Genomic DNA, 27,027 nt, shown 5'->3' with positions numbered 1-27,027 from the left:
TAGCAGTTTCTACTACAGTGATTTCCAGCTTCTAATGAGACCCCTCAGGTATGGTAAATGCATGGCCACATTGGTTCAAGCTGGACCAATATAATTTAGGAAAAATTTCCACACTTGGAATTCTTCTTTTAAGGAGATCCTGTCACCAACAAAAACTTCAGGTAAAAAAAAACACACAAAATATTTTAAATACTTACTTGCAATGTTTTTTCTTTCTATAACTGTTTATTTACTTGCAATATACTTTTGATCTTGCTAGAAAATTTCCTACCATAGCCTTCTCTATACTTGTACATCATAGCCCTCTCCCCTTCTGGGAGCGCTAAAAAATTACTGTCTATGCTGATCCAGCTCCTCCATCCCTCACCTTTATCCCGCTACTTAACCACTACAATACAGGGCACTTTCGCCCTCCTTCCTTCCCAGCCCGATTTTCAGCTTTCATCGCTCTCGCACTTTCAATGACAATTGCGCGGTCATGCTACACTGTACCCAAATGAAATTTTTATCATTTTTTTCGCACAAATAGAGTTTTATTTTGGTGGTATTTATTCACGACTCGGTTTTTTATTTTTTGCGATATAAGCGCAAAAAAAGCGGAAATTTGAAAAAAAAACAATATTTTCTTTTTTCTATTTTTAAAGAAATCCAATAAAATCAAATTTTGTCATAAATTTAAGCCAAAATGTATTCTGCTACATGTTTTTGGTAAAAAAAAATTCTGTTAAGTGTATAATAATTGGTTTGTGTGATCACGGACATATGTACGCAAATGATTATGTACAGATGTGTGCAGGTGATCACCTACATATGTGTGCAGATAATCATTGGGACATGTGATTTTAGTGGGACATATGTGGGGGACATGTGTTTTTTTATTTGGGGACATGTGTGGTGACATGTGTGTTTACACTGTGTGGTGATATGTGTATTACACTAGACTGGTGATCAGTTAGTAAAAAGCTGTAAAAACAGCTCATACTCACTGATCACCAGCCGGCTGCAGCGATCTGCTCTCCTCAGCGATGACTTCTGTGTGAGGAGAGGAGAGCCGATTGCCTAGCAACCGGCTGTTTGTTTACATCACATGATGGCCATGATTGGACACGGCCATCATGTGATCAGGAGGGCCAATCACAGAGCCCTCCTGCCGATCCCAGATGCGCCGTGTCCGGGCAACACAAGCACATCGGGATCGCGGCGCTGCGCGGGCACGCGCGTGCGCGATCCCCCTCCTTCTGAAGGACGTTCCTGAACGTCCTATCAGAAGTAGACGGCTCCCACCCGGCCGTATATGTACATTGGCCGGGTGGGAAGTGGTTAAAGTGGTTGTAATCCGCTGGTGGCAAAAAAAATAAAAAAACATCCCTTGCAAGGCAATGTCATGATGTGCTAGTATGCATCGCATACTAGTACATTATGAGAAACTTACTTTAGATTGAAGCCCTTCACCCACTCTTCCTTCCGGGTTCATGGCCTCTGACTACATGAGTGGCCCGGGGGCGTGGTGAAGTCATTGCTGCGTATGCGTGCGGGAGCCGTTGTTTCCGGCACAGGCTTTGAATGTCCGATAGCTGATGTCATCGGCTGCATGTACTCTGAATATCTCCTAAACTGTGCAAGTTTAGGAGATTTTCACAGTACCTACGGGTAAGCCTTACTACAGGCTTGCCTGTAGGTACAAGTGGTGTAACAGAGTTTAGAACTACTTTAACCTTTTATGTAACTTCTGTGGGAAGAGCAAATAGAAATATTACAGAATATGACTTGAGTGACAGTTCTGAGTCTGCCGACATCAGATCCAGGTCCTCTATGGACACAGAGCAGGGCTTGGGAGCGAGCATCCACCAGTGCCCCCAAAGCAAGCGGCTTGCTATTGATGGCCCTGGATAAAGAGGAGGAGCCAGGAGTGCCAACATGGGACCTGAAAAAGAGGATCAGGGCTGCTCTGTGCAAGAGCACACTGCACAGAGCAGGTAAGTATAACATGTTTGCACTTTAAAAATAAATAAATAAATGAGCCTTGAAATTCTGTTTAAAGTGAGATTAAAGAAGCAGCAAATCTATTCAGCTTACACATCTGAGCGTTTTCTATAATAAGTTTCTATAAGAAGACAAGCATTGATAGATTTTGCAACTTCAGTTTAAACCTGGATGGAACTTACTTGGTATCTATCCAGTATTCTCATGTCTTTGCTTGTCCGGGTGTACTCCTGACCAGAGGGTAATGGCCTAGAAACAGAGCCTTCTCTAGCTCCATATACTCCTCCAACCAGTGACAGAGCTGCATTCACTGCCTGGCCCAGGTCAAAAATCGGAAGACCCCTTTCTCGCTTGGCCTTGCGCACCAGCAGTCTTTGCCTGAGCCTCCTGGCCTCTGGAGTCACAGCTACAGCATTAGGACAAGCCTCAAGGCGTTTTAACAGCAGCTTTTCTTCATACAAGCTCATAGGGTGGTGCTGAGAGCTTCTACTTCTGTTTCTCTCAATCGGTTGTGGTCTCCTCTTGTCCTGCATTCTCTCAATGGAGGGACCCCCATGCAGTTCACCCTCTAACCGTTCCATTTTCTCTTCCTCACTCTCTATTTCTTGTTTCACATGGACAGATGACTTGTAGTTCTTTCGACTAATAGGAGTAGAATGAGTAGCATTTGGAGAAGGAATGTATTCAATCCCGGGATCAATGACACCATCAGCATCCATTTCTTCATCATCTGAAAAGGGAGCACAAGAACACAAATGAAAAACATAAAAACACAGAAGAATGTGGCAAAAAACTTGAATAACACTGTGCCCATGCCTGTATATCTTGAATATCTTTAAGGTGGAGAATATTAGATCAACATTTAAACCACTGGGGCATTACAGAGAATTCCTAAGGCAGAACTCCAGGCAAATTTCTAAATCCACAGTTAAATACACGCGTCAACTGTTTAAAGTGCTTCTAAAAGCAATAGTTAAAAAAAATAAAAAAAACACAACATACAACAAATATGTCATACTTACCCGCTCTGTCCAATAGTTTTTCACATAGCAACCCTGATCATCTTCTTCTGGGGTCCCTTGCCAGCACTCCTGGCTCCACACCCATGCTAAGTGCCCTCCATAGCAAGCTACTTGCTCTTGAGGGACTCGTGCGGGCTCAATCCAGTCCATTGACACAGCATGGCTGGGCCCAGCACCCTCACTGGCTGCGATTGACAGCAACAGGAGCTAATGGCTCCCACTGTTGCCTCTGTCCAATGAGGAGGGAGAGAGCCACTTCTCTCGTGCACATCAATCGACCTAGATGGGGCTCAGGTAAGTATTTGGAGGGGGGGGGGGGGTCTGCATGGAGAAGATTTTTTTACCTTAATGCATTAAGGTAAAAAAAAAAAAATTTAAAAATTATTTTGGAAACACCATCTTGCCAGACTTGTTTCAACTCCACACTTACTTTGTTATCTGCCTGTTTTTGGACCATGACTTAGCAGTGTGAGCTTGCTCTCCAATGAGGAAGCAGTTGACACAGGATACTGCAAAACCGGAAATAGAAATAGTGGTGTCACATACCTGGTTGTGAAGTTTAGCATTACTGTTGTGCATTAAATACGCTGCTTTGGCAAACTAAATGTCATCATGTTAAGGTTTAGATCTACTTAAAGAAAAGCTCATCATTGGAAGGCACTGGACCATCTAAGGTCGGAAGCCCAGAAATGACAGAAGCTGTCAAAGGCTAGAATGACATAAGAATGGAAGACATCTAGAAGGAAACAAGTTCCCTGCAAATGCTTTAGCCAAAACTATTTTCTTTACTTTATTGCTCAAGCTCCCCAAAAAGGACACAATTTCAGAACTGCTGATTTTGTGTAAGTAGGTAGTAAACACAGCAATTTTCATTGAGGGAAATTCTCAGCTCACTGGTCACAGAGATTTCCAATATATTTAAGCACGGTATCTACAGTAAAGCCAATTAAGAAGCACTAACCATGGAACAATGCTTGGGGTGGCATGACATCAGGGATTAGATCAGCCTCCGACAGCAGGCTGGGTGTAGCAGAGTGAGATGCTGGTGTTCCAGGAGCTGAAAAATCCAAAGATGGAGAAGGAGAAGGACTAGTCATGGGTGTCCGATCAGAAGAGCTCATAGATGAAAAGTCTATTACTTCCCCTCTCTCTAGCACAAAATCTGGTCTGCGGTTCCGGCTTGAAAACTTCACCGGGGTGGATGATGTGCTCCGATCACCAAAGCTGCTGGCCTCTTTCTGTGCTTTCCTGATGTCCTTTGCTTCTTGTGTACGCAATCGCTTCTCTTTGAGTTCTATGGCCAACTCCACTGGGTTTCCTCTAGATCTCTTCCGTAGGCCCTCCACTGTAATCACTTGGTCCAGGTTAGACTTGCCAGGTGCTGGAGTAACAAAGCACAACATATCTATGACATATTTATGAACTGTGTGCAGGTAACGATTATATAGTTATTAAGGTAACCACTTCCAGCCCTTAGGATGTACCTGTACATCTTCAGGTGGAAGGGATTATATACTAGGATCCTGGCCGCTTCCGCAGCTATGACCCTGGTATCAAAATTTGCAACCAGCGATTCTTTTTCTTGTAAACGTCACCTGAGCAGCTCTATAACTGCCCGATCACTTTTACAGGGTGCGGAAAGGGGCCCCCTCCTCCCACCGTCTCCTTTCCCGGGCTCTCCTGATCTACGCTGAACCAATGCGACCTGTCTCAGAAAGACACCGAAGAGTGACCTAAGAAATCAAAAGTGACGGGGATTTAGTCAATTCTAGTTATGTATATACTAGCCATTCCTGGCTTGATTTCATCTGGAGGTTTTATAAGGCAGAGAAGAGATCTGGGGTTTAATAAGCCCCAGATCTCTCCATAGAGTACCTGCCACTGTCCATGACATCACAAGGGTTGTTGTTCATCCCTTGTGACAGCAATAAAGTTTAATTAAAAAAATATATATATATTTAAATGAAAGTGCCCTGCCATGCTCATGTGCCAATGCGCATGTAAGTCCCACACACATATGTAAACAATGATTGCACCACACATGTGAGCTATTGCCGCAAATTGAGACAAGTACACAGAAACCTGTAATGTGTCCCAGAAGGCTGCAGGGATCGTCGGGCGCATCTGACCGAAAGTGGGAGAGAGTACCTGTCAAAACCAGTGTGGCAGTGGAAGGGTGTGGATGTACAGTGGCTTGAAAAAAGTATTCCTAGCCCTTGAAATTTTCTACATTTTGTCATGTTACAACCAAAAGCATTACATTTAATTTTATTGGTCTTTTATGTGATAGACCAACACAGAGTGGCACATAATTGTGAAGTGAAAGGAAAATGATACCCCTAACTAAAATCTAGTGGAACCACTGGCCTTTAGAAGTCACCTAATTAGTAAATAGAGTCCACCTGTGTGTAATTTAATCTCAGTATAAATACAGCTGTTCTGTGAAGCCCTCAGAAGTTTGTTAGAGAGCCTCAGTGAACAAACCGCATCATGAAGGCCAATGAACCCACCAGACAGGTCAGGGATAAAAGTTATGGAGAAGTTTAAAGCAGGGTTATGTTATAAAAAAAATAAATAAAAATTTCTCAAGCTTTGAACATTTCATGGAGCACTGTTCAATCCATCATTCGAAAATGGGAATATGGCACAACTGCAAACCTAGCAAGAAATGGCCGTCCACCTAAACTGACAGGCCGGGCAAGGAGAGCAATAATCAGAGAAGCACCCAAGAGGCCCATGGTAACTCTGGAGAAGCTGCAGAAATCCAGAGCTCAGGGAGGAGACTCTGTCAACGGGATTCCACTCCACAAATCTGGCCTTTATAGAAGTGTGGAAAGGAGAAAGTCATTGTTGAAAGAAAAGCCATAAAAAGTCCTGTTTGCAGTTTGCGAAAAGCCATGTGGGAGGACACAGAAAACACGTGGAAGAAGGTGCTCTGGTCAGATGAGACCAATATTTCGCTTTTTGGCCTAAATGTAAAACGCTCTGTGGTAGAAAACTAACACTGCACCTCACCCTGAACACACCATCCCCACCGTGATACATGGTGGTGGCAGCATCATGTTGTGGGGATTCTTTTCTTCAGCAGGGGCAGAGAAGCTAGTCAAAGTTGATGGGAAGACGGATGGAGCCAAATCCAGGGTAATCTTAGAAGAAAACCTGTTAAGAGTCTGGAAAAAAAGACTGGAGACTGGGGCAAAGGTTCACCTTCCAGCAGGACAACCACCCTAAACATACAGCCAGAGCTACAATGGAATGGTTTAGATCAGGGGTCTGAAACTGGGGGGCCCTCCAGCTGTTGCAAAACGACAAGTCCTATGAGGCATTGCAAGGCTGACTATTACAAGCATGATTCCCACAGGCAGAGGCATGATAGGACTTGTAGCTTCACAACAGATGGAGGGCCACCAGTTTGAGACCCCTGGTTTAGATCAAAGCATACTCATGTGTTAGAATGGCCAAGTCAAAGCCCAAACCTAAATCCAAATGAAAATCTGTGGCAGGACTTGAAAATTGCTGTTCACAGATGCTCTCCATCCAATCTGACAGAGCTTGAGCTATTTTGCAAAGAAGAATGGGCAAAAAGATGTAGATGCGCAAAGCACTAGGGACATCCCCAAAAAGACTTGCAGCTGTAATTGCAGAGAAAGGTGAATCTACAAGGGATGCTGAATACAAATGCACGCCACACTTTTCACATATTTGTAAAAAAAATTGAAAACCATTTATCATTTTCTTTCCACTTCACAATTATGTGCCACTTTGTGTTGGTCTATCAAGTAAAATCCCAATAAAATACATTTATGTTTTTTGTTGTAACACAAAAATGTGGAAAATTTCAAGGCACTGTATAGAAGCAGAACTTCCCCTTTTAGGTGAAGTTCCGCTTTAACTCTACTGGTAAACTGTAAAGGCTTTTTAAAGTGTCACCCATGGATAAATGAATGTACCGTAGTGTGTCACCATTCCACAGATGTGCGCAATTTTAAAGCATTACATGTAAGGTATCTATTTACTCAGCTTAACCTCCTTTATATTTTACCAAAAAGTGGGTTTCATATTAAGTTTGTGTGCAATAAATGAATTTGCGTGTTAGTGATCCTGAAATTTTGTGTTTGATAAACCGCTGTGCAAATATCCTGCAACATAAAATAAGTTCAAAAGCCACCATTTAGTTCTCCACTGCCGTTACTTTCAGATAATGTTTGAGGGTTCCAAGTGATTTTCTAGCAAAAAACAATGTTGATTTTTACATCTAAAGTCAAAATTGGCCTCAGCAGAAAGTGATATTAAGCACAAAAATAAAACGTAATGTATTGCAGCTTACCATTCATTAGATGTGATGGCTGCATTCATTCCCCCCCCCCCCCTTCTGTTTTCCCCTGGTGACCTGTACAGTAACCCACCTTCTGTATTAAGAGTGCCTCCACTCTGGATGAAGGAGCACAACAGACAGCAGCAGTGTTAGTCTGGGGGGGAGGGGACTGTTAAATGAACTAGCAGATTTAAATACACTAACAAACTGAAGCCAAATGCCAGCTTTCGCTTTATAAGCAATTACAGCAAACATTTTTCTTCTGGAGATAAAGGTTTTACATAAATAAATAAAAGCTGTTCATTGAAAGTGCCCCTGTCGGTGGTAAAGGGTTTGTCCCATCCTTTTAAAATATGTCTGTAGGAGAGCTTGTTCTTTTGTAAAAAGACAGGGTTACTGGCCAGATCACTAGGTTACCATAGGAGAAAGCAAGCCTAAAAAGGAAGGTTAATGCAGCCGTCACTTCTAAGAATTGGTAAGCTGCAATATAATAAAATGTTTACTTTTGGGTTTAATAACATTTTAAAGAGGTTGTAAACCCTCAAGGTTTTTCACCTTAATGCATTCTATGCATTAAGGTGAAAAACCTCAATTCATGCAGCAGCCCCAGCCACCCTTTTACTTACCTGAGCCCTGCAATTCCCACAGCGGGAACGAGCACAACAGCCCTAGTCGTTGTCTCGTGTTATGATAGGATAGATTGAAAGCAGCGCAGCCATTGGCTCCCATTGCTGTAAATCAAGTCCAATGATGTGGGTGGGGCCTAGACCTGCTGTCTGTGTCATTAGTGCCCCCGCATGGGTGTCCTGAAGGAGAGTGCTTCTCTGACAGGGCACTCGAGAAGAGGAGGAGCCACGAGCGCCGCTGTGGGATCCCAGAAGAGGAGGATCAGGGCCACTGTGCAAAACCAACTGCACAGCAGAGGAAAGTATGATATATGTTATAAAAAAAAAAAAAGAGGGTTTAGTAACCCTTTAATGCTATATTCCAGTTATAAAAAATAAATAAAAAGTCAATGCAGCTCTATAGTGATGAACACATCATTACCCATATTTCCTAAATGCAAGCACTGTATGTACCTGAATGTGACTTGGTATTAGGCTCTCGTAATCATCTGCACAGAAAAGCTCAGATCGGGAGAGAGAAAAGCAGCAAAAGAAGCCGAAGAATTGTACTGCAGTGCCGATGTGCTACCAAGGAGCATGATAGGAGGAGGGAGCAGCATGACAAAGAGATGAGCTTATCAGCCTGCTGCTTCTCCTTTCACTGTCCAGTCACAGGCCAGAGGAGGGACAAGATCTGTGTTGTGTAACGGTAACATATTAAATTCAAGTGTCAAAGCTGTGCAAATCTCATGACTGAATGAAGAGAAATACAGGTCCTTTGTCAGGTAAAACAAACAACACTTATATGGATTTAACTTGCGTATTTAGCGGTTTGCCTGGAGTTCAGCTCTTAATTGGACACAATGCACTAGTCTTGGTTGGTTAAACTGCAAACAGTCGATCACCACCAATAAATATGTTAAATGACGCTAAAGGAAGTTTCAAAATTCAGACAAGAGTGGCTTATATGTTCAACCACTGCAAGTGTATTCATCTTTTTTTATCTTAATCTTGCGAAAAAAAACAAAAATGTATTCAACATGATGCGATTTATTTTTGTACTGCTTACAATGATCAGATACACAGACCAACACACATTTTGGTTCCTCGAGTGTTAGACCTGTTCCTGTATATATTTCACCCGCTGATTCCAAAAACAGCCCTTTTATTCCCTATCAGTTCTATTTTTCTAGATACAGCATAAATGCCATATACCAATGTTTCTAAACTACGGTCCTCAAGTACCCCCAACAGGTCACATTTTCAGGCTTCCTACATTATTTTTCACAGGTGATTTGATCAGTGTCACGGTCTTAGAAATAGGGGTGCAACGGATCGTCACCGATCTGTGATCCGAACGGGTCACCCCGCTTGGATCGGCACATGCCGCGATCCGTGGTCTCGGCCTTAGAAAAGGCAGCGGCTTCGGCCTTGCTCCGAAGCAGCGCCCATCTTTCTACACCCAGGCCGTTTACAATGTGATCGCTCCGACGGAGCGATCACTTATAAACAAACCGGCGTCATGTCATGACGCCGGTTTCTCTCTCCCCTCTCAGTACTAATCTGTACAGTGGAGGGGAGAGATCGGATGGAAGCAGCCATCCCGCCAATACTCTACGATACCCAGACATACTCTGCAATACTCAGCCATGCTTAGCCGTACCCAGCCATACTCAGCCATTATTACAGTGGGGGAGATTGTGTATATTACAGTGGGGACTATATGGTGGTGGAATTTTCACAGGTTTTTGCAAATTCAGTTATTATTTTCTGATCCGAAAAATGATCCGATCTGATCATTTTTTTGATCTGTTGAACCCCTACTTGGTAATAACCACAGCTGTTTCATCTCAGGGAAATCCTGACAACATGACCTGTTGGGGGTACTTGAGGACAGGAGTTAAAAACATTGCCATGTACCACCCTTCCACTTTGGTTGCCCATCAAAAATCTGAATATAAATATAGCAAAATGCATGAGATATTCAGGCAGCACCATCGTGAAGTAGTCATAACCTCTATGGTGCAGGATCTGCAAAAGTGAAACAATACGGGTGGCACTATACACACACCTCCTATGCAATCATAACTATAATATAGGTAGCCTACACTTTAGAATCCAATGATTCCGATGTAAATTTACAGTTTTGAGTACATAAAGACTCTCACGATGACTGCTAAATTGTGCACCCTCCCCCCTTACATATAACAGACTTTATTGGCACAATGTGGGACACAGATGTTACAAAAATTAACAGTTTATTGAAGTCTCATTAAAATTGTGGGGATATTATCCCCCAATTCTTATAAAAGCATACAGACAATACACATTACTGGACAGGGAAGCATATAGACCAATATAATAAATTGTATATGAATATGCAACACCTAGTTGTACAGCAGGCTTCTCCAAATCCAGATTTAACGTCAACCCGTTTCACAATGGAGTGGTTTCATCAAGACAGTGGGTATGCCAATTGAAGAATACATTTCTGACCACTTGAAAAATAGCACACACAAAAAAAGTCTGTCAGGCGGACATAGGGTAAAAAAAATGCCATCAACTATCCATGTATGTTATGGAATATGAAAAAATATATTTATTTCAACAGCATTGTCTTGTGTTTAAGCAGGATAGATGGACATACTGCACCAATATATTAATAACGTCACCCGTGATCGGTAAGGGAACAAGGATGCCAACTCACCTCTTAAGACAGAAAGGATGGACATGCTGCCCAATATATACGGTAAATTACAGATACTCGTACCATCTGTATTTAGTGGAAAACAAATGTCGGTCCCCCCACACCTGCAAGTACACATCAACCGTCATGGTGGTTATGGCTAAGGCCTTATAGGCGGAAACGCGTCAACTGGCTTAATCTGCCTTTCTTCACTGTGACTATTCAATAAAATTAAGAAATTTTAAGAGAAACAACCAGAGCGTGGATCAGCAAATGGGAGCTCTGCTATGTGGTATATGGGTAGTAGCAATGACTTTTCTGTTTATATATCAAGCGTCATGCCGCCATCAGAAACACAAAAACACAAACTAGGTAACAGAAGAACAACTGAAAGCAAGATTCTTCCAAAAAGTGACTAAAAAAAATAAATAAAAATTATATATTCGACCATATCTAAGAAACTAGAGCTGATCCACTCTAGCCAATGCCATTTTCTGAATCAGTGCTTCAAATAATCCCAAGAACAGGTCTAAAAAGCAAAGCAATTTTTTCTTTGTTGGGCTGCGTAATGTATGAAGTGCCACAACCAACTTGAAGTACAGGGTTGGTTATAATTTCCTATAACAGGGTTCTCAGTGGTTGTGGCAATTGCCAGGCTGAATATTGGTTCTGGCCACAAAGTGGCTATACAGGCATACTTTTAGAGCATACCATACCTTGTAACTCCTGAAAAATAAGAGAATACACCTCACCCTCAGGTCTCATGGCTGGAGGTTTGTTGTGAACGAGCTTCCACCACCCTGGCTCTCCAAACTCCTGAGCTCCAGACCGGAAGAACATGGGGCTTCCCACAGACAGACATCCCGCAACTGTGCTCCACCAGGTAGAAGTCTTCTTTCTATAAACAAATGCATGGACATTTCTCCAGTGTACACACCCAACACACCTCCTGTTATACTAGTAAAGCAAGTAAATCAGAAGGAAACAATATGCACAAATACTAATACAGGTCCATAAAGACAAAGATGAATGAGTTTGGGGTAGAGGAACTTGACTGGCCTGCACTGAGTCCTGACCTCAACCCAATAGAACAACACCTCTGGGAAGAATTAAAGCAGAGATTGCGAGTCAGACCTTCTCGTCCACATCAGTGCCTGACATCACAAATTCACTTCTGGAAGAATGGTCAGACATTCCCAGACACTCCTAAACCTTGTGGACAGCCTTCCCAGAAGAGTTGAAGAGGTTATAGCTGCAAAAGGTGGGCCAACTCAATATTGAACCCTATGGAAGAAGACTGGGATGCCAGTAAAGTTTGTGGGTGTGTAAAAGGCAGGTGTCCCAATACTTTTGGTAATATAGTATATATTAACTGAGGAATGCTTAGCAGTACAATGTGTTACAGGAAACTACTGTTGTGCGGGTGGAGGAATCGTTTTTATTTATTTTCTGTTCAGCCCACTGGCTGGACTAACTGACCTGTTCTTTTGGGGTGCAAATGTGGCAGTGTGTACACTCTCTGGTCACTCTCTGGGCACTCTCTGGTCACAGGCACTGAGCACACTTTAGGCAACAGGAGGCGACAGAGTACACACTGAGCATGTGCAGCCTGAAATAAAGACAGCACCTCCTCCCAAGGCACTAGGGGGTGCTGGTCCCAATGCCTGCTCCGTGCATAGCCATCACTGGCTGCAGAAGATTTTAAAAAGGCTTCTTATAAATGGGGTTTTGGATGACATTCTTTAAACAAAAAGGGAGCTCCGGCTGGAAGGATGGGATACCATAAAGTTCTGTTTAGGTGTATGTGTATATATTATATACACACACACACACACACACACACACATCTTCAAGATGAAAAGCCATACAAAAATACTTAATGTAATTAAACAAAGTAAGATACTTAAAAATGGTTTGATTGACATTTAAAAAAAAACTCAAACTTTAGGATTGTGAATCACATGAATATTACCAGAAGTTGTATTAAAATTTATTAAAGTCACAGGTAGATGTACCCGAAGCACCTTTAATGCCTCATTCACACCAAGCTTAAAACTCCAAAACACTGAAGGAGAAAAAAATAAAAATAAATCAATTATTCTCTGTGGAGATGGTTCACATCTGCACTACACGTCGCCTGAAGCTCAAAAAGGGTCTGAAGTATTTTTGTAACTCAAATTGGGCAGATTGGTTCTATAGAAATGCTTGGAAATGCTTCACTCAAGTTGTGTTGAGTGTTTTAGCGTATTTTGTTGCACGTTTTGTGAGCTTTTTATTGCTCACATGCAATAATGAAATAAAAATAATATTAAATTAAGTTAAAAACCCCTAACCTTAAAAAAATTAAATTGATATAAATAAAAATATTATAATTTACACACACACACACACACACACACACACACACACACACACACACACACATTATATAAATATAATCAAATAAAAGTAAGCCCTACAAAAAAACAGGACAAAACTAAATAAATAATAATTATTATTATTATTATTATTATTAAATAATAGCAGATGAAAAAGCAGAAAAACACAGCAACAATTGAAGAAACGGATTATATTTTTCTCTATTGGCTAATAAAAACAAAAATGGCAAAGCTCAAACGATTTAAAAACACGCATACAACCCCTCCAAAAAAAAAAAACATTTAAAAACGTGACAGGTGCGAATGCGGCCTATGAGGAAGTTTCCCCCACAGTGGAAAGATATCTTCTCACTTCCTGTTGAGTCTACAGGACAGGAAGTGAGGGGAATCTTCATAATAAGCAGATGCGGCAAGAAAAAATAAAAATAAATAACTGCCATCAGTTTTGGCTTCAGATATACAATTGATAACAGTATATCTACCCACAAAACTGAAAACTAGCCTAGTTAGTACACATTATCAGTACACATATACACATTTCAAATTCTCACCTGCTCCCCAGTAAGAAGGTCCATTGTTTCTCTATAAATGAGCAGATGTCTTCCTTCCATCTAAAGTAACCCTGGCGGCCAGATCCTTCCAGGGACAGGTTGTACATGGCCAGCATAACCACCTGAAATATGAGAATCATATCATTCAGACCATTTGGTGTGCTGATCAGTTTATTTGCTAGATAACCACCAATAGGAGTTATTTTAGGAATAAACGCTCAGAAGAAAAAGATGAAGAAGGAAGGATAGAGAAGGAAGGATGGAGAAGGAAGGATGGAGAAGGAAGGAGTAGTACAAACTAACTAGATAACGGAATGAAAAATACATTCTATTACTATGGGGTGGGAAAATTCAGAATTCAGGAGTCGGTCAGGTCATTCTTGGAGCCAAATTAAAGCTAAACCTAAAAACGATATAATTCGATTCCATTTACATGTCACCCCTTAATGCACCAGTAGCTGTTAGTCCGGATATTGTAGTGCCATGCCCCTACAACAGCATGGCTAAGGCTTGGTTCACACTAGTGCAAATGCATCCAATTAGCACAGCAGGAGATTGTGACCGGCTCTCTATGGATTTGAATTGGAGCCCTGCGCGTATTTTGGTCCATTTAAGGTGCTAATTCAGCCAAAAATTTGGACTGATATCGGACCTGAAACAGTGAACGAGGACGCACCGGACTCCTGCTGTGAGCCGCTGCGTGCTCATATGTGAACCCAGCCTCAAGCACTTAGTGCTGTGGGAGACCGATAAAATCACATAGTCTCTAAATAAAGAGGAGCGCTACTCATAAAAATAGGTTATATGCTGCACAGTAATGTCAACTTAACGACATTTGGATACATTTTTATTTTTTTTACTTACCTTTTAATGCTTGTTGCTATGTGGTCCCTTCTAATCTTCCCCTTCCTCACCGCAGCGCCTCTGCTCGCTACTGCTCCTGGGAGATGCGTCATCATTTCCCAGGAGTCAGTGGGCATCGCTGGGGGCTAGATTGCCATAACAATGGGGTGGGCACTTCCGACGACACGCATTGTGATTGCAACCTGTGTGGTTTCCAGCGCCGCTACGTGCTGTTACTGCGCATGTGCGAAAACGGGCGGTGCATGCTGGGAATAGAATACAGCAGCGCCGTATCCCGGAAGAATATGTTTGTGGGCTTCTCCTGCCCACAAGTAAGATGGGAATCCCCAAGAAGGCAAAATCAAAAAGTATTTTTTACAATAAAATAATCATAAAGGCCGCGTTAACAACAAGGAGTAAGAATTGCTAGATATGCATTATGCAAGAGTAAGAGTTATTTAAAAAAAAAAAAAAAAAAAAAAAAAAATCAAAAATGTGGGTGGAACCCCGCTTTAATTTCAGTGTGAGCAGTTTTCCGTTTTTAAGTTGCTAGATGAACAAAAATCTATTGCATTTCTTAGATAACACACAGGATCCTTGCATCCAGCCAAGCCCTACACGTTGAGGCCTCTCTGCAGACCACACTGCAGTTGAACAAGACCCACACGACCTGTGATTGGACAATAAAAGAGCAAAAACGCACCAATAACACCGCTCTGCAACCTCCTCCTCTCAGGAAGTATTAGATGAACAACACTGTAGTCCTTAGTTGGCTTAGGCTTCATTCACACTCGTGCGACTGGTCATGTGACTTTGGACATCAAAGACAGATGACAAGTTGCAGCCCATTCTTTTCAATGGCACCTGTTCAAATCGGTGCGACTTAATCTCTTTGCGACTGCTCTATAGCCGAATGATGGCTACAGCTGTCAAATTCGGTCCTCCCGTGCTCGCGCTGCCAGTGTGCCTCGGCAATGATCTGTGATCATTGCCTCCGAGTGCATATCGGGGTAAAGAGCCAATCACAGCAGCTCTTTACCATAAGATCAGCTGTGCCAAATCACAGCTGATCACAACGTAAACAGGATTTGCTGGTAATCGGCAATCCTCTCCTCGCGCTGACAAATCAGCAAATCCACAGAGGGGACCTCTGCCCTGAAAACCAGGGCTCTGATCATTAGTGTCCTAATTATCAGTGCAGCCCCAACAGTACTGCCAATCTGTGCCAATTAATGCCGCCTCATCGGTGAAGGAGAAAAATTACTTGTTTACAAAATTTTATAATAGAAACTAAGAAAAAAAAAACATTTTTTATTTTGTTTTTAACATTTTTTGGTATTAAATACCACCAAAAGAAAGCTCGGTCTCAAAAAAAAGAAGGATAAAATTTAGTTTGGGTACAGGGTTGCTTGAGCACACAATTGTCATTCAAAGTGCAACAGCGCTGAAAGCTGAGAACTTGCCTGGCCAGGAAGGGGGTGAAAGTGCCCAGTAGGCAACTGGTTACAGTGACAACACTTTGAAAAGGTGTCGGCACTATATTGGTGTAACTTTTGATGCGACGTTGGTCCAGAGAAAGTAGAGCCTCGGATCAAAGTCACACCAAAAGTCACATCAAAGTCAAAATGGAAATCATAGGACTTGGGTGACGTGGTCATGTGATTGGAGCCTTACAGTTCTCACCCACCCTACGTGCAGAAGATTACAGGAGCCCAATATGAAGAGGTCCAGTTTCTGGACTGATGAACATTAAATCGGTTGTATACCCATCCTGACGACTTTTCCTTAAATGGACAATTGCAGGCTTTAAAATTATTTGCGCTATATGAATGCCTCCCTTCCATGTAAGCTGTATATTTCAGGCTAATGATGTCACCCACGCATGCGCCGTATGTCCTATTTTTCCGCTAAGCAAAGACCCTGCCGGAAAAATGCAGGGTCTATTCCAGGGCTGCGTCATTTCCTAGCGTCGCCGTCAGCCCCAACATCACACGATAATTGCTTATACTTCTTCCACATTGTGAAGAGGCTTGGATATCGCGATTACTGCGCATGGAGAGGAAAAGCTACTGCGGGTGGAAGTCAATTAGAAAACAGACGTGGAAGATCACAGTTACTATGGCGCCGACTAATATTGAGGATGAGCGTTTTGAATATAAAAGGAAAAATTATGGTAAGCATGATTTTTGGGCATACTCTTAGTGCCCAATTTACTGCAAATTGATATTTGAATTCGAATATTGTTTAAATCTTGTATAATTTAGAGAGTTTACTACCGCTTTAAGTTTTTTTTTTTTTTTTTTTATTTTTTTTTTTTTACAGCTGCGTTGAGAATAGCATATGGACCTTTCCCTGTCCAGATGCTGATTTTGTTTTTATTTTTATTTTTTTTAAAGATGTCTTTATTTCCATATATGGAGTAAAATTTTGGCTTAACATCAAATTTCACCTCTGATAATCATAATTAGCAGAATAGGTTCAATACCAAGAAAAACGAAAAATATAACATCCAAGTTAACCTAGGCCCATTCTAAATCTATTCTTTATTTTACCTGCTGCCAAGTCAGCCTTAAACGCTCAAAATGCTCTTTGCCGTCTTCTGCGCAGTCACTGCATGTAAATTTGAAGAAATTGTCGCCTTTCAGGTGACTTGGTTGGTCACCTCTGAGCTGGCCTAAAAATGAACACATGACCGACAACATCCTTAGTAATCTGGGTCAACAAAAGAAAGCGTTTGTCATCAAAGTAAACCTACAAAGATTTAAACTGACGTACTATTTCTAGTTCTACATTTCACAGGAATCAGTAGGGCAAGTCAGGTTTACAAAAGCTCATTATTATTTTGTATCATGAATTAAAAAATAAAAATTAAAAAATAAAAATAAAACACACTACAAACAAAAAATAAATAAATAAAAAAGCACAAAAATAAATAAATACAAAAAAATATATATAAAAAAAAACAAACAAACACACACACCCTTCCACATGCCTAGGCAAAAGTTATTTGGTCTCTGAATACCAGAATTATGGGCGTTTTATGTAATTCTAAAATGCAAGAAGTCTATCGTTTGCACTAAAAGGTTTCTGTATGGGGAAAATTCCCTTAAAATAATATGTTCAGCTTACACAATACTGTGCATCCCATGCATTAAGGTGAAAAAAACTTCTGGCAGAGCTAGTGCTTTCTATTGGCTAAACAAAAACATCTGAAGCTGTAAAACACTTGTACAGGTGCCTTGAAAAAGTATTCATATCCCTTGAAATTTTCCACATTTTGTCATGTTACAAACAAAAACGTAAATGTATATTGTTGGGATTTTATGTGACAGACCAACACAAAGTGGCACATTATTGTGTTTTCATTTTTTTTTTTTACAAATAAATGTGAAAAATGTGGGGTGCATTTGTATTCAGCCCCCTTACGATGATAACCCTAAACTAAAATCTAGTGGAACCAATTGCCTTCAGAAGTGACATAATAGAGTTCACCTGTGTGTAATTTAATCTCAGTATAAATATGGCTTTTCTGTAAAGCCCTCAGAGGTTTGTTAGAGAACCTTAGTGAACAAACAGCATCATGAAGGCCAAGGGATGAGGTTGTGGAAAAGTTTAAAACAGGGTTAGAAAAAAAAAAAAATCCCAAGCTTTGAACATCTCATGGAGCACTGTTCAATCCATCATGTGAAAATGGAAAGAGTATGGCACAAGTGTAAACCTAGCAAGACATGGCCGTCCACCTAAACTGAATGGTCAAGGAGAGCATTAATCAGAGAAGCAGGGAAGAGGCCCATGGTATCTCTGGAGGAGCTGCAGAGATCCACAGCTCAGGTGGGAGAATCTGTTCGCAGGACAACTATTAGTCGTGCACTCCATAAATCTGGTCTTCATAAAAGAGTGGCAAGAAGAAATCCATTGTTGGAAAAAAAAAGCCATAAGAAGTCCCATTTGCAGTTTGTGAGAAGCCACGTGGGGACACAGCAAACACGTGGAAGAAGGTGCTCTGGTCAGATGAGACCAAAAATGTAACTTTTTTTTATCCTAAAAGACTAAAATCTAAAGGAAAATCCACTTTGCAGTGCAAGTGCACTTGAAAGTAAAGTCGCTGTAGATCCGAGGACATGCAAGGAAAAAAAAAAACAAAAAAATAAAATAAAAAAAAATGCATTTTAGCTTGCACATGATTGGATGATAAAATCAGCAGAGCTTCCACTCATTTCAGATCTTCCCCTTAGATTTAGAGCGACTGCACTTTCAAGTTGCAGTGCAAAGTGGATTTGCCTTTGGTAAATAACCCCCTATGTGTGGTGGAAAGCTCTGCACATCACCCTGAACACACCATACCCAACGTGAAACATGGTGGTGGCATCATGTTGTGGGGATGTTTTTCTTCAGCAGGGACAGGGAAGCTGGTCAGAGTTGATGGGAAGATGGATGGAGAAATATATAGGGCATCTTAGAAGAAAGCATGTGAATGGCCCAAAGTCCAGACCTGAATCCAATTGAGAATCTGTGGCAACACTTGAAAATTGCTGTTCATAAATTTTCTCCCTCCAATCTGACAGAGCTTGAGCTATTTTGCGAAGAGTGGGGAAAAAATGTCACTCTCTAGCTGTGTAAAGCTGGTAGAGACATCCCCAAAAATACTTTCAGCTGTAATTGCAGCAAAATGTGGTTCTCCAAAGTATTGACTGCTGAATACAAATGCACCCCACACTTTTCCCATATTTGTAAAAAATAATAATAATTTGAAAACTGTTGATCATTTTTCTTCCTCTTCACACTTATGTGCCACTTTGAGTTGGTCCATCACATAAAATCCATTTACATTTTTGGTTGTAACATGACAAAATGTGGAAAATTTTAAGGGGTATAAATACTTTTTCAAGGCACTGTATACACTTCTAAAATGCTGGAAAAAAAAACCACAGTAAATAAAAAAAAAAAAAAAAAAAAAAATCGATACGCTCAGGTGTGAATGGAGCCTAAGATTAGATATACACATATGGCCTTGCTTTTGTTTTCCCTGTCCATGGAAAGGTGTAGAGACTTCTATTTGTATAAGAGTAGTTTATGAAAGTCCAACATTTTTGTTTCTCTATTTTGGACAGCAAATAAGAGACAAGAACTCTTTCTGGGTTTTAATGTTGAGCAGAATTTCAATCATTTCCCAAGTTAACACAGGAAAGAAGCAATAAAATTAGGCAATTAAAACCGACAGTTTCTGACCCTTCCTCAATTCTCTAAAAGAGCTTTTATTCCTGTTTCCAAAATGGACAGATTCTGCTTACTTCCTGTCCTGGTGACCCCACAGGAAGCACAGGGCACATACCCCCGTGGGGTAAATTTTTGTTGGCTCAAACTTCACCTTAAGGGCTCATGCTTGCATGCATAATTAAAGAAGAAGAAAAAAGAAAAAAAAAGAAAAAAAAAAAAAACACACAACCACTTATGGAAAATTATATAGGCATTGTGTCCTACAGCAAAAAAAGAAAATGAAAGGAAATCCCTCCAAATTGAGCAAATTCCTGGTTGTCACCAAGGCCACCAGAACTAGTGCCCCTATTGGAAGATTTCCCTCTATTATTGTTCTGTCCAAAACAAGAAAAAAAAAAGTTTTGCCACTATAGTCCTACACTACATTACCAAAAGTATTGAGACACTGGAGATTTTATATATATATACACACACACACACACACACACACACACACACACACACACACACACACACGTTAATGTCATCCCAGTCTTGGCCTGTAGGGTTCAATATTGAGTTGGCCCACCCTTTGCAGCTATAACGGCTTTAACTCTTCTGGTAAGGTTGTCCACAAGGTTTAGGAGTGTGTCTATGGGAATATTTGACCATTCTTCCAGAAGTGCATTTGTGAGGTCAGACACCGATTTTGGGACGAGAAGGCCTGGCTCAGAGTCTCCGCTCTAACTCATCCCAAAAGTTAATGTCAGGACTCTGTGAAGGCCAGGCAAGTTCCTCCACCTCAAACTCATTCATCCATGTCTTTATGTACCTTGTTTTTGCACTGGTCCAAATCATTTGGTGAAGGCGGGATTATGGTGTGGGGTCGTTTTTCAGGGGTTGGGCTTGGCCCCTTAGTTTCAGTGAAGGGAACGCGTCACCATAGCAAGACATTTTAGACAATTTCATGCTCCCAACTTTGTGGGGACAGTTTGGGGGGTTGCTCCCTCCTGTTCCAACATGACTGCACACCAGTGTACAAAGTAAGGTCCCATAAAGACATGGATGAGCAAGTTTGGGGTGGAGGAACTTAACTGGCCTGCACAGAGTCCTGACATTAACCCGATAGATTACCTTTGAAATGAATTGCAGAGACTGCGAGCCAGGCCTTCTCGCACACATCGGTGCCTGAGCTCACAAATGCACTTCTGGAAGAATGGTCAGACATTCTCAGACACTCCTTAACCTTGTGGATAGGCTTCCCAGAAGAGTTGAAGCTGTTCTAGCTACAAAGGGTGGGCCAACGCAATATTGAACCCTACGAACTAAGACTGGGATGCCATTAAAGTTCATGTGTGTGTAAAGGCAGGTGTCCCAATACTTTTGGCAAGATAGTGTCGTTTAAAGCCGATCTCCATGTTTTATGTCACTTCAAATAGTTTGTTTGAACAAGCTGGCCCAAACAAACTATTCACGTCAAAATGTGCTGCAGTGTCTTTAAGTGCTGTATATGCTGCATGTAACTTTAGCTACATACTATGGTGGGTTCTTACTGCGACACAGACTTCCCATCTTACACTCAGAACAAAACCGAGTCGGTCTGAGTGGTGCTCAGCCATTCATAGGCTGCCTTGTATTCTGTGAATGAATACAAAAAGCTTCCTCTGATCGGCTGAGTGGGAGGGGGTGGGCTGATGACATCAGGTTCTCAAACTTGGGCAGAAGAAGCTTTGTATTTATTCATAGAATACAAAGCTGCCTATGAATGGCTGAGCACAAGCTCAGCCAGACTCTGTTTTGCTCCAGGTGTGAAATGAGAAATCTGTCTCACAGACGGAACACTCCATTGTATGTAACTGAAGTTACATGCAGTACATACAGCACTTAGTGAGGCAAATAGTTAGTTTGGACCAGCTTTGATCAAACTATTAAAGGTGACAGAAAACATGGAGATCAGCTTTAAAGTGGTTGTAAACCCTTACAAACCACTTTGATATTGCTTGGACCTACAGGTAAGCCTTAATCTAGGCTTACCTGTAGGTCCAAGCAATATCTCCTAAACCTATATGGTAGACAGCGGCGCGCAGGCGCACTGAGTGCGGCATTCTCAGCGACGGAGCTGCCGCGCGTCGGCTCCCGTGCACATGCGCGGGAGTGACATCATCGCGGCTTCGCCCAATGACAGCGGCGGAGCTGCGAGACCCCACCAACAAGATGGATGCGGCGGACTACAGGGGACAGTGGCGACTTCGCTGGCTCCTGTGTCAGGTAAGTGACACATAATGGACTACTATGCGATGCATAGTAGTTCATTATGCTTTGCCTTTGCAGGGAATGAAAGAGGAAGTAAACTCATCAGGGTTTACTTCCTCTTTAAGCCCAGGTTCACACTGCTCCGACATGAATGTCGCACAACTTCCAATCCAACTTTGCCCTGCAACTTCAGTCCAACTTTAATCCAATTTAACGTGACTTTTTACACTCTATGGCAGGGGTCTCCACACTGTGGCCCAGGGGCCAGATGTGGCCCTTTACTTCCTTTTATCTGGCCCTTGGGGCACCATTTCATCCACTGATACCAACAATTGGGCATAATTCCCCCCACTGACACGATTGAGGGGGTTACATTTCCTCCCAAAGACACCAATGGGGGGGGGGGGGGGATTGAATGACGCCAACAATAGGGCCCAATGACAATGGGAACAATTCCTCTCAATGATAGTATGATAGATGGGGTCCAATGACGGGGCATAATTCCTCCCACTTACACCAATAATGGGGCTCAATTACTCTCACTGTAACAAACATTAGGGCGTTATTTTTTCCCCACCAACCCTCGGACCTTTTCTACTCCCACTGGCCACAGTGCGGCCCTTCGAATGTCTGAAGGACAATAAACTGGCCCTTTGTTTATAAAGTTTGGAGACCCCTTCTCTATAGTATTGAAGTCGTAACAAAGTCAGACCAAAAGTAGTGCAGGAAACTTTTCTAAAGTCGGAGTGACTTGTTGGATCACTTAAGACAGCTCATATAGGGAAACATCTCATGTGATCTGTGCTCTCACAAGTCAGATCCGATGTCTTAGCAGGGTGAACCGAGTCAAATACATAACCCCCATCCCTCTAAATGCAGCCCACCTAGTCTGATAATTACCTCCAGCCCACAGTGATCCTTCAATGTATGGCCCTGCTTGGAGCCCCACCACACAGAAGACACACAATCCTTACCGGGTCCTTGTCAGCCTTCATATGTGCACTGTGGCCCCATTTTTTTCCATGGAAAGACACTCTGCAAAGGCCCCGGGGGCTGTCATGAGTACAGCTCCCATTTGGAATGAATGGGTCCGTGGTGCAGGATGAAGAGGACCCAGTAATGACCCTTTCTGAAAGGCTGTGCAACTTCGAGGAGGGTCCCACAGAGTAATTTTTTACCAAAACGGTGGCCAATGAATCAGCAAACATACTCAAAGTCATGAAAGGCAGCTCCTCTACACCCCTCATGACAGCCTTCCTTTAAATATCCCCTGAACTCATTAGATCTGCACTCCATGAAATGGAATTCACAATCACAAGATTCATTTTGTAGTTTGCCGTCTTACTTTTCATAAGCAACTTTCTAGAACAGTGGTTCTCAACTCCTGTTCTCAGGATCCACTAACAGGCCCGGTTTGCAAGATAACTGAAATACATCACTGGTGATATCATTTGCTGCTCAGTGATTGCAGTATTCTAGTCTGCATCTCCCCAAGTAATACTTAGACTCCTTTCACACTGGGGCGTTTTTCAGGCGCTTTAGCGTTAAAGCGCATGTTAAGCGCTTGAAAGAAGCCTCATCTGCAATCCCAATGTGAAAGTCCAAGTGCTTTAAGAGCCCTTTCACAATGTTAGCACCCGAAAACCGCTCGTAAAACGCCGCTTAAACTAGCAGCGCTTTACCAGAGTTTTTCGAGCGCTATTGGGGCGCTTTTAGCTCCTTCTAGTGGCCAAATAAAGGGTTAAAAGCGCCCACAAAGCGCTGCTTCCAAAAGCGCTTTTCAGGCGCTTCCGATTGATTTGAGTGGGAAGGGGAGCTTTAGGAGCGGCAAATTCACCGCTCCAAAGTAGTTGCTTGCAGGACTTTTTTTGATGCCCTGCCAGCGCAGCGCCTCAGTGTGAAAGCACTCGGGCTTTTACATTGGGATTGCAGTTGCGGCCTCTTACCTCTTACCTTTTTTTTTTACGCTAAAGCACCTGAAAAACACCCCAGTGTGAAAGGGGTCTTAAAATCTGGTCTGTTTGTGGGTCCCGAGGACTAGAGCCACTGATCTAGAAGATGGAAAAAAAAAAAAAAAAAATGAAAAATAAATAAAGGCTACAAAAGAGAAGCACCCCATACATACTTTCTGGGATCCATTTCTGACACTTGTCACAGTGAAAAGGCATCTCCTCCATCCATGGTGGGTCTACCTCATCGCCAACATCACTGTTTAAAGAATCTCCACTTTGATCATGAGACAAGTCTACAGAAGCCTGGTCTTCAGACTCTACCAGCAACAGAGTCTCCCCTTCCACTTCCCCTTCCTCCAGACCTTCAGAAGCCGATGTCCTGGTAGCCTCATCGTCCATAGGAGTGATATGGGCTGATGTATCCATGACCTACGCTCAGCAGATGACGGGATCTGGCTAGAACAAACGTCTTAGGTCTTTATATTACGGACATTTAGCTCCCTATTGTACAATACAATCAGGCAGCACAGACCACACTGCACACACTTTCCTATAGTTTAGGCACTTTTATTAGGAGGCCATGAGGTCTTTTTTTTTTTTTCACAATGACAACCGAGTGTGATCGCTATGTAGAACAAGGCCAATCTGAAAATGTATAGAAAAGTCACAAATGATAAAAGTCGGCTGTCCTTGTTTCAGGCAGAAGTCCAGTGTTACGATTTGTTGGAAATTTCACTTAAAAACCCTTCTCACGTTCAGACTCCAACTGTTTGGTTAACTCAATATGTTCATTAAGAAGGCGCATGTTGTCTTGTTTCCGTCTCTGCCTTTCCAAATCCTGAACTACACCTTCACGCAGTCTCTGAAAGAAAATTAGAAATACAGTCCATTTTAGATGACAGTTGACCAGGTTATTACCCTCGTCACCCATTTATTACATATGTACGGAGTCAGAGAGGGTGGGCTTCAACACATTATTGGTTTCTGTACTGGGAGCGAGTACGCAGCACAGACACCAAGCTGTGAAAGACAGCTCTTGGTCAGTACTAACATTCGGGGACTGGCAAGACCGATCACATGACCGCTGTGAAAGCCAATCACAGTGATAACATAATTAGGCAGGCCCCCCATCCCCCTGGGTGCAATAGCCCAGTTAACTGGATGGCAGGAAAGGGACAGTATATGTGAACCTTTACCTTGTAAAAATAACCCATTCAGTTTAAAACCGTACAAGTCTTGGCCATTAAAGGCAGGCTCACAGCCAAAAAACGGACCAGGCTGGGGTGGATATGCTTCTATGCACAGCGTGGTCAGTTTTTAATAGGCAAGCAAAGGAACTGGCAGGGATGCCAGAAATACCACACAAAGGAAGCAAAGAGAACTGGATACTTTTTAAAAACAAGTACATGGTACAACAGACACATAATTTAGAAATATGAAATGTTGGGGTAATATTCTTTAATAATAACTTAGTATACATGAAGATTTAACCATCTGGGTACCAGCCTATTCTTATTCCCTTTGTTACAATGGCCATTTTTCAGTACTGTGATAGTTTAACAATTACTTGATCACAGAAAGCTGTACGTAAATAAATGTATTTTTTGGAGATAACTAGATCTTTATGTTGGTGGGATTTAACAAACATTTGGGATTCAAATTTTTATTTTTTTTTTACAAAAAAATAACACACTTAACCTTCCAAAGTGTGGGTTTGCTGACATGTACCTTTAAAACAACCCCCCCCCCCCTCCCCCCAACAATAATCTCATACACATTAGTAGTCAGTGGCACTTTAAACACCACAAAAAATTAAAATAAATAAATAAATTTACGCCACACACACACGTCACTATTGGTGGCCAGCAAACCCCACCTCCACATGCTGGATTATATTGTCCCTGCTTTTCAAACATTCATTCCTTGGTTGTGAATGGGTCGCATAACTGTAAACACTACTATTTTCACTTGTGATAGCTGCAAACAAATGGCTCATAGCGACCACAAGGTACAGAGCCACTCTGACTGGTGCTGTACATTGGAACAGTGATTTGAGCTGTCCAATGGGTGAAACGGCTACTCAAGCAAGTTTTCTGAAGCGCTGTCCACGTCACTTTTTTCTTTAGCTGACTGAATCTGCAGCAACTGTTAAAGGCAGCCAACTAGCTTCCCGCTTCAGCTTGGTAAGTTGAGTTTTGAAAATGAAAGGCAAAAGCTGATTGGCTGCCATGCACAGCTGCTTAAGTTTTAGTAAATTCCCTCCAAAGAGTTTTATTGTGCGGTAACCAATCAGATTGTAGCCTACATAGGTCAGATCAATACAGCATAGATACTGATTGGCTGCTGTTAGTTCCTGTACTACAACAAGTATTAGGCAAGGGTGTCGATGTATACAGTAGAGGGGTGCTGTCCATACACTGATAGGGGGTGTATTGTCCTATCAGTAGAGCTCCCTCCTGCCTGACCTTCACCAGTAACCTCCTATGTATCTGCAGAGGCACACAGCACCGATGAGCCACCGACCTCTCTCTCCAGGTTCTGCGAGATATGTACTCCGATCACCGTCCCCACACTCAGCACCAGCGAGATGCCCAGGACCACCTTGGACCGGGTAGACATGCCTGCAGCGGGGTCGGAAGGGGCGGAGCGATGCTGGAACGCATGAGCGTGAGACTGGAACGCAACGCTGCGTGCGTACAGCCTCTATCAGGTGTTATGGCATCATCTCCGGGAGATCCTGTATTTGCCATGCTTGTTTCTGGCAAGGTTTAGAACATATTTATAGTTCTTTCATTTCTGGGAACACGTGGAACGGATTGCAATTATATAGTACTCGTTTATTGGCAAACATTTATTTACAATTGTTCATTTTTTTTAACCACTTGCCTACTGGTACTTTTACCCCCTTCCTGCTCAAACCAATTTTCAGCTTTCCGCACTGTCACACTTTGAATGACAATTGCAGGGTCATGCAGCACTGTACCCATATGATTTTTTTAAAATAATTTTGTTCACACAAATAGAGCTTTCTTTTGGTGGTATTAAATCACCACTGAGTTTTTTTAGATTTTGCTAAACAAACAAATAAATACCGAAAATTTTGAAAATTAAAACAAAAAAACATTTATATAGTTTGTTATAAAATTTTGTAAACAGGTAATTTTTCTCCTTTGGAAAAACAATAGACTACCGGCGCAAAAGGAACCAACAAATGATATCCTAGTTTGCTGCAATCAAATATGA

At 42.0% G+C, this 27,027-nt stretch overlaps 2 protein-coding genes across 3 annotated transcripts in view; both read right to left on the bottom strand.

Moving 5' to 3' along the window:
• The window catches only part of KAT14 (lysine acetyltransferase 14), a 56,507-nt gene extending 32,297 nt beyond the window's left edge, over window positions 1-24,210 (bottom strand). The window contains exons 1-6 of one of the 2 annotated variants that reach the window (XM_077486003.1): window positions 23,958-24,210; window positions 16,936-17,057; window positions 13,541-13,662; window positions 11,364-11,509; window positions 3,967-4,386; window positions 2,166-2,713 (exon numbers count right to left, since the gene is read on the bottom strand). In XM_077486003.1, the coding sequence (XP_077342129.1) occupies window positions 2,166-2,713; window positions 3,967-4,386; window positions 11,364-11,509; window positions 13,541-13,662; window positions 16,936-17,057; window positions 23,958-24,210 (1,611 nt within the window). The remainder of the gene's footprint in view (window positions 1-2,165; window positions 2,714-3,966; window positions 4,387-11,363; window positions 11,510-13,540; window positions 13,663-16,935; window positions 17,058-23,957) is intronic. The other variant, XM_077486004.1, reaches the window with a different exon arrangement.
• Window positions 24,211-24,330: 120 nt separating this feature from the next.
• On the bottom strand, window positions 24,331-26,533 carry PET117 (PET117 cytochrome c oxidase chaperone). Its single transcript, XM_077486005.1, has 2 exons — window positions 26,308-26,533; window positions 24,331-24,646 (listed from the first exon to the last, which is right to left on the bottom strand). Exons 1-2 carry the CDS (start codon window positions 26,401-26,403, stop codon window positions 24,521-24,523), a joined length of 222 nt encoding a protein of 73 aa, XP_077342131.1. The 5' UTR covers window positions 26,404-26,533; the 3' UTR covers window positions 24,331-24,520.
• Between the last annotated feature and the right edge of the window lie 494 nt (window positions 26,534-27,027).

This window comes from Lithobates pipiens, unplaced genomic scaffold, assembly GCF_037356315.1.
Source record: "Lithobates pipiens isolate NorthernLeopardFrog02 unplaced genomic scaffold, aLitPip1_a1.2 Scaffold_18, whole genome shotgun sequence".
In the NCBI taxonomy this organism is placed as follows: Eukaryota; Metazoa; Chordata; class Amphibia; order Anura; family Ranidae; genus Lithobates; species Lithobates pipiens.
The sequence above is the reverse complement of the archived record's forward strand: the minus strand, read 5'-3'. Positions and strand labels throughout refer to the sequence as shown.

Coding starts and splice junctions, on each gene's coding strand:
- PET117 (XM_077486005.1), bottom strand. CDS start 26,403: ATGTCTACCCGGTCCAAGGTGGTCCTGGGCATCTCGCTGGTGCTGAGT. Junction 24,647..26,307: donor CGCAGAACCTGGAGAGAGAG/GTCGGTGGCTCA, acceptor ATTTTCTTTCAG/AGACTGCGTGAAGGTGTAGT.